The following is an 8,324-nucleotide window of genomic DNA, read 5'->3' on the forward strand; positions in this document are numbered from 1 at the left end:
GTATGGGAGATTGCGCTGTGTATGGGAGATTTAAGAGAAAGTATCCAATCAGTACATTTGTGATCTGTTCTCTCTAGTAAAGAGTTGAAGAAAACTTCAGAGGCAAAGAATCAGTTGAATGGAAATGAAACAACACATTAACCCAAGTGCAATGTCTCGTCAACGTTCAGAACTTAAAGATACTAAGGGAAAAAGGAAGGATCTGCTATATCTTGCCCTCAGGAGAGCATCCAAGAAAATGTGCAGCAGAGTATGGGCGGAAAAACAAATGTGGCCTTTGGGCTTAATTGTTACAAATCAGTGTGATTGTTGTTGGCCAAATGATTGGTACTCTTATGTATCAATGATTGTATCAGAGTTATACGACCATGATTGGAAAACCCATTAAGAAAAACAACTTACTCGTTACTAAGTAAACATGAAGAGAAAGAGTTTGCTTTGTTAACAGAATGCCAGTTAAGTAGTCCTGTAATGTTATTGCATATGTATTGTGGTTATGTGTATGAATGCTCAGAGTTGAACTTCAACTTTATTTAAAAGATAAAGCACCTTCAGAATATTGTGTACTCCAAATGGTCTTTTAAGAAGTTATTACTATGGGAACTATTTGCATTTTTAGTATTACAATTTTGTATTTGTTTTGAAAGAGTCATGTGTAACTTGTAATATCCCTAAACCCATAGGGGGTGTTTGTTGGACTGGTAACATTCTTCTCATTGTTTTTTTTATGTCTTAAAAATGTTTTTCATATTTAAACCATGTAAGCAGTTTTTGGACTGACACTGTTTCAATATTTATTTTAGTCTCAATATTTGTTCATAAATTATCATGTTGAATTATTTATTTCATTTGTTCCAGAATAACAGTATCATTGGTACTGTCGTGACTCTATAACTGTGCATTTTGAAATACGACATTATAACAGGAAAATTCTTTTTTGGTTGCATGTGTGTTTTTTCCCCTTTGATTGTTCTTTTTCCATATGTGATTCTAAATCGGCTGATAAAATATTTAACCCCAAGATGATTAAAATTAGAAAAACTTTTTGCCAAATTCTGAAATTGGCTCCATTAAAATAAGAAGTGAGAAACCCAGCATGGGCACTCGAGTGTAAATTTTGTCCAGATGTATACCCGGTGGGCAATAGCTCTAGTCAAAATATGTTTGGCCTTTTTCCCTGCACGTGTTTGGAGGCCCTAAAACTGGTAAGCATGCCTCTGCTGTGTACAACCTTCTTGTTTGTGATGAAGGCATTTCACAAGCGGCAGTAGCACCGGTATCCATTGTGAGGTGGCACTAAGCACGTGGTGGAGACCCCCATGTGTGTGTGTCAGGCCCATCTGCGTCTGGCCAGCGTGCCCCCTTCATGCAAGCTATTTCTGTCTTGTGAGTGCACTTGACAATTGAAAAAATAAAAGCATACCTCTGTCTGCAATTTCAGTTCAAAGTTGTGAGATCGATGATAATTCTGTGATTTTAGTTCTAATCACAAAGCATCTCAGCAAGTTATAGAAATATCTAAAATTGAAACAAAATATTATGTCCACGAAAGTAAAGCTGAAATCTTAATGGCCATATTAAAAAAAAACGTGTTATTTTTGTATCGTAACCACGGAAGACAAAAGTAGCCATCGAGGGAAGCACCAGGAAAAGCTGGTCCTCCTCACAGTCAGTTCTTTGTGTCTTTGGCCTGCCAGCGGTGTCAGCCTGGGTCCACTGTACAAACACCCACCGCTGTCATCTTCTCTGAGGCAGGATGTAGTGGGGCCGTGTGGACCGGGACCCTCCAGCAAGAGATCGGAAACAGGTTGAGGAATCAGGCACAAAAGTTGATTTCAAAACTGTGACCTTAGTAACACGTTTGTTTTCTTGGTATTCATTCCAATCTTCTTTCTTTTTTTTCTTATTCTTTTTTATTCCTCTTGGCAGTTCTGTCCAGACCCACACGGGAACAAACTGAGGGAGAGAGAGAGGGAGAGAGAGACCAATCTTCTTTCTATAAGTAATTGAATTTTATGCCGTTTTTATGTAGGTTTTTTCCCCTTAAAAAAGTAAGAATTTGACAGTCTCTTTTCCAAACCAAAATATTGTTCACCTATTCTTAGAAATTGATTTCCCCATTGATTCCAGTCTCTTAAAGGTTAAGGTTTCTTCAGAACCAAAATTATGCTGAGGACAAGGGTTGCAAACCCAGCATAAAAAGCAGGTTTTGAAAGTTGAAAGCATAAATACTTGGCACCATGAATGCAAATTTTGTCTTTAAAATGCCTACTTTAAAGGAAATTTTCACGAGAACTAGCCCCATTTGATTTCCTAGCCTATAATGTGCATGGTGGCAGGTTCCCAGCGGGTATTCTCTCTCCTATACCCGCCGTGTGGATCCAGGCCACCACCCTTTCCCGTAGCAGCCAAGTACTCAAGCACTGTGTCACCATGAGGACTTGGCCTCAATTTTAAGTTATTAGAAACATTTTATAAAAGAAAGGCATTTTCTCTTTAGGAATGTCAGCAACACTAATCTAGGAAATAAAGCATTTTATACCTTTATATGACATCACTATAGTCTTATATGTAACTCATTCTTACAGGGTAAGAAAATCCTAGAAACCATAACTGATCTGTAACCTTGCACTGTTATACATTTAAATTATTTGTCTTCCGTTTGAGGTCCGTATCTGAGAAGAAGATTAGAGGAACTTCTTCAAACATCCAGATTTTTTAAGCCATAGTCTGTTAGTTTCTCTTTACCTTATATATACACGAGTATAAGCCAACCTGAATATCAGCCGAGGCACCTAATTTAGCCACAAAAATGGCATTAAAAATGTGCTAAAAAACTCGGCTTAGACACAAGTATATACAGTAATTGAACTTACAGATACAATTCCCCCAAATGTTCATTTTATGTACACGGCTTCACTTGCTCTTCACCTCAAAACATGAAGTAGATGGACTCTTCTCCATCCTCCAAATAAGGAAACTGAAGCTCTAATGATGAAGTCTTCAGAGTCCAAGAACCAGTTACCAGTCGAGCAAGCTTTGTCTGGCTTCCTGACTGGCCTCTGCTGCCCTAGACTCCGGTTGTCATGGAGAGTAATCCACTGCTACAATCAATACTTATAGTCAGAGACCATAACACCGTCAGTAGCTAAAGAAGCAACTTGGACATCGTTCTTTCTCATCGCCGCACATAAGGACTAAAACTTGCCATGCTGTCAATTCTGACCCATAGTAATCCTAGCCGACAGAGTAGAACTACCCCACAGGGTTGCCAAGGCCGTAAATCTTTAGGAGGAAAAACTGCTGCATGCTTGTGCAGTGGCCAGTGGATTTGAACCTCCAGCCTTTTGGTTAACATCCGCTACCAGCGTTCCTTACTGAGGGCCTAGAAACATCTGATATGTTAATAGTGCAAGCCACTTAAGTAAGTGAAACATATGAGAGAGAGAAAACTTAACTGATCATTCCTTTATCCTAGAATTATTTGTAGTAAATCTTTAGTCCGTACTACAGATCTTATTTCCTCAAGAAAACAACTTCTCCAGAGTCAAATAGACTTGTACAGTAACATTGTATTGAAGAACCAGAAAGGGCACCATCTCAGTCATAAAAGAGAGACTACAGACATCAAGCCACACGTCAATCAGAGGGCCCTGTTGACTGGCGAACTTAATCTATGGATGGGCCCAATTAGCTACAGGAGAACTGAATGTCAGCATCATTTAGGATTAACAATGGAGCCACCCGGCAAAAGCAGACGACGGCTACTCCCTGCAGACAGCTACTCTCTGTAGAGACCCAGGAAGCAAAGTTTGTAATGAAGCACTTCATTCATCATCTCCTTCTGCTCTAGTTATTAGGGTGAATAGGAAATATTTTAAGCCAAGGCGGGAACTGAGTAACATAAAAACATTTGTTTTGTAAACACAAAGAGTGCTTTTTTACCCCCCTAATGATGGCTAAATCTATATCAAACATATGTTGTGAGCACCCTCTTTTCTAAACTTGATTTTCTAGCCTCGGTGCCTCAAATTCATGACTGATGATAGATGGAATATATGTGTGTGTGTTCCATTATATGTGTTATATATGTTAAAAATATAATATATTTTCTCCAAAATTTGAGGAAGCTAATACCACTAACAATCTACAAGTTTAATTTCTGCACTCAAGCTGAAAGAAAATAGGATCATAAGTACACATTGAATCCTATCAAATTCATATTCCGTCCCTCTCAGGCCAAAACGATTCAAGCTCCGGGCCCTTGCTAAAAGTACTAAACGGTCTGACTTTAATTTGCAATTTATTTCTTCTTCAAACATCCCTTGATACTTGTCAAAAGTAAATCCATAAAAGCATGCGATAGGGGAAATGTAAGTCTGGCTTATACCTTTCTCTAAGTCACCACCACAGAACCAATTAAAGGGTGATTGCTCAATTGTTTAAAATGGAGATGGTGTGCTTAAAGACGATTCATTCTTATGGGGAAAAAAAAGTCCAAGCAGAGGAAAAAGCAAGAAGTTGAGAGAATAGTTTGTTGGCAGAGCTAAAGTGCCAACTAAAGCTTGCGAACAGTCATGAGACCGAAGGCAGAAGGTCCCCTGGAGAAAAGGGCGGCCCCCTCAGTTCGGCTCGTCAGGATCTTCAGCGTGGGAGAAACGTTAGGCTTCGTTTTGTTTTTCCATTACATTTCTTCGCAGGACCATTTTAGCTCAGTGTTCTACAAATGTTTTTTAGAGCCACATTTTTTTTTCAGTTTAAAATAAATGGGAGATAGTAAGGTACCTGTAATGCCTTGACCCACCCCTCATCCCTGAGTACCACACAGATGTGGATGTTCACAAGTACCTGCAAATGCTACTTTGAGCAGCTAGGAATGTCCTTAGTGGTAGAGAAAGACCAGCGACAGCTAAGCACATTAGGAACATCAAATTCGTATTACACTTATCATGTTTGCAGGCAGAGGACATAATAAACTAGTCTATTGCAGCTGTAAATTTCTGAGGATTTATCTAACCACAGATACATTGAAATGGGGAAATGGGGCTATATTAAACGATGCAAGATGCTGCTGGGGCTTTGCCATTTCTGCAACATCCTGTAATTAATTTATCATGACAGCTCTGGCAAACTGAAACATCCAATACACTTGCGACAGACTGCTGGCCTATGGTTGTGGGAGAGCCTGCAGCCAGGCTCCATGAAGGGAGCTGGTTCCCCCCGCGGCCCCTGCAAACAGGAATATAGAATTATTATACTAAAAAGTTTCTTATAGCCCAGGGCAGACTCCACTTATGAATTTCAAAATAGGCGTATCTGAAAAGATCTTGTGCTGAGATAATGCGCTTAATCTGCCCTCTGCCATGTGTGCGCTTTTCCTAAAGGGGGCCAGCCCTGGGGAGGGGGGGGACCCAGGTCTGGTCGTCCCTTCTCAGGCATGTGGGCTTAGCTTCCCTCCTGGGGTATTTTCACATCAGTTCTCTTCGGAGCATGCCCTCTCTCTGTAAACAGGCTACTACCCCCTCCATCTCCTTGTCCTCCTCTTATGGAAGCTGCAGCCCCGCCACTTTACCAGCATAAGCAAAGAAGAAATGAAGAGAACTTAACCCAGCTCCACTGTTCAAGAAAGGCAATGAAAATGTAACTCTTGTTTTGCCAAAATCGATTGCCCTACTATACAAAAGTACGTTCTTTGTCCGTGCGTATCTGTGTGAATTATCCTGTGGTTGCTTCGGGTATATAATCGGATGCAGTAAAGTGGTTGAAGAGTCAGGTGAGTCTGTAGGAAACAAGTGTTCTTCCTCTCCTAACACACTAGCTACCTCTCCTAAAACACTGTAAATTGCCTGCTTTCAAGAGAAAGTCACACCAGGACCCAAGGCTCTCTGGGAATCTTGAGTCCAGAAGTTTTAGTGAGAGGGCAAAGGTGGCAGGGAATGGGCTTGGGTGACAGACGGTGCATCCTCCTCAGCAGAAGCAGGTGAGAAGCCAGTCAAGGTATCACCAAGTGGTTCCAGTCCAGTTTCCAAAGGCTAAGTGCCCACACTGGGCAATCGGCATTGGTCATTTTCTCTACGGATTTTCTTTCTCTTATCTTTCTGTTGAAAACAGACTGATCCCAGAGATCTGAGAAGCTTATTGCTTGAGCTAAGTTTTAAAAAAGGAAAAACCAACTGATAGAACCAGAACCCAAAGGAACAGCCAAAGCTTGGTATCTTGCCACTTGCCCACTTCCACCCCATCTTCTCCCTTTAAAACCCCTTATAAACAACTGGGTGCCTGTGACCGTGCAAGTATGTGAATATGAACGTGACCGTGTGTGAAGTGTGAGTGTGTGTGTGATGTTGTCTATGAGTGAGTGACTGTGTATGTTTGTGTGTGTGTTCTTCAAAGACTAAATGAAGATTCATGTACACCCTCCAGTTAAGTAACTTGCCCAGACCACATAAGTCAGTGGCAGAACATGCTGGTTCTCCTCTATTTTCGAAGTACAACTCTCACTGAAGCTGCATGTAAGCCCTAATCTGAAAAGGCCCTCGCCCCTCAGCACTCAGACACTGGGAAAAGTAAATACCCGTGGCAGAGCACCATCAGCTAACTCCTCCATTAGAACTGGGTGATTGGAGGTGATGAATTTAAGTAAGTGAGGGCAGAAAATAAATGAAAATCTAAATTAGGTGATGCCAGCGTCAGAAACGGATAGTTGCTTTTGTTTTTTTAACTATATTGACAACTCGATGCAGCTAGAGGCTAAATCTGTTCTCATGTCAATAGCCACAGTTATTGACTGTCTTCCTCAATATATGTTATAACTAGGGGTTACCAATAACTTTAAATTGTGTGTACATGCTCATTCACTCATTCAACAAATAATAATACTTAAGTTCTGTTTGTCCAATGTCGGACAGGAGTTCAGTGGACAGATGAACAAAACACTGCAGCTCCTCTCTCTGTTTCACCTTGAAAGGTCACACGTTCACTACCACTGCCACACGACAGTGGTTTTTAGAGGACTTCCCTACGCATTACCAAACGGGCCTCGTAACAATCTGTCAGATACAGAAGGCATTCCGCTCTTTCGCCTCGGCTGCCCACATGCCATCCAGCCTGAGGACGAGCTGGCAACATCGGGGCCACGTGAGCCACCGCCAGGGCTGCTTCAGCAAGCATCATCGCAGGCTCAACTTCAACCCAGACCATTCAGGTGACTGGGAAAATCCCTAGGAGGCATTACCACTTGAAGAGGAACCAGCCCTTCTGCCCAACTGGGAACCTCGGTAAATTGTGGACCTTGGTCCGTGAGCAGAGCGGGGTAAACACAGCTGAAAATAAGACTGAGCTGCTCCCACTGATGTGATGTGGTGCTGACAGTGGGGCTACGACAAAGTTCTCGGGAAGGAGAACTCTCAAAGCATCCTCTCATCAGGAAGGCCAATTCTTGAGCAGAAGAGCTGAGGAGAAACTAAGAGGGTTGGAGGGGGTTGTGTCCTGGTGGCTTGAAGCTACACGGAGGTTTAATTAAATGGTAAAATGCTTTTCCCTCAAAAATTTTTTTTCTTTTTTTAAAGAAAGGAAAAGCATTCCCCCATATTTAAGATTAACCACGGGTTAATGGACTTGCTCCACAACTACTGAGCCCGCTCCAGGTGTCGGCCTCCCAGTGCTGCGTTCTGCCCAGACAGGGAAACTTGACTGACCCCTGAGAAGTGTGGAGATAATTTTTGGAAAGCCAGCATATGCTTCCTGAAGAAGATGCAACTATAAATCCGAAGAGAAATTGAGAAAGGGTGTCTTGGGGAATCGATTGATGTCCTCATGGAGTCAGCGATAGGAAAACCTGTGTTTTTGCTGCAACCTTGTATGTGAATACTAAATATATAGAAACTGACCGTTAAAATATGTATAGTATAGCAGAGTCCACATAAATACAGGTGGAGGAAAAAAAATATTTCTGTGTGGAAAGCAGTGTGAAAAAATACCAGACTCCTTTTCCAAAATCTTCATGAATCAAAAGCATTTTCTGGATTGCATATTCAAGGTAAATGATTCTTATTTGTGTCACCAAATAAATGGGTTTACTATTAATGGCCAATAAATTCCTAGGAGACTTAAAATTTTCTTCATTTCATAAAGTGTAACCTGCCTGCTCAAAAAACCTCCACTGTTTCCACCATCCAGGAGTCACTACATTCTTTAAGCATTTCCTGCTTATTTAGAATAACCTATTGGTATTGACCCTAGCATTAAGTCATCACAGCTATTCCCCTAAGCCAAGTTGGAGGGCCCATCCAGGCAGTGCCTTGGCTTATCTCCATGTCTGAGCC

The 8,324-nt window shown here is 41.4% G+C and overlaps 1 protein-coding gene across 4 annotated transcripts in view; it reads left to right on the plus strand.

Moving 5' to 3' along the window:
• Positions 1 to 1,440, plus strand: part of AHI1 (Abelson helper integration site 1) — a 198,859-nt gene extending 197,419 nt beyond the window's left edge. For all 4 annotated transcript variants that reach the window (XM_045294511.1, XM_045294513.1, XM_045294514.1 and 1 more), the window contains one exon: positions 78 to 1,440. In XM_045294511.1, coding sequence (XP_045150446.1) covers positions 78 to 80 — 3 coding nt within the window. In that variant the 3' untranslated portion in view covers positions 81 to 1,440. The remainder of the gene's footprint in view (positions 1 to 77) is intronic.
• Positions 1,441 to 8,324: the final 6,884 nt, after the last annotated feature.

This window comes from Echinops telfairi, unplaced genomic scaffold (genome assembly GCF_000313985.2).
Source record: "Echinops telfairi isolate 266 unplaced genomic scaffold, ASM31398v2 ScPeMD7_3533;HRSCAF=4204_0, whole genome shotgun sequence".
In the NCBI taxonomy this organism is placed as follows: Eukaryota; Metazoa; Chordata; class Mammalia; order Afrosoricida; family Tenrecidae; genus Echinops; species Echinops telfairi.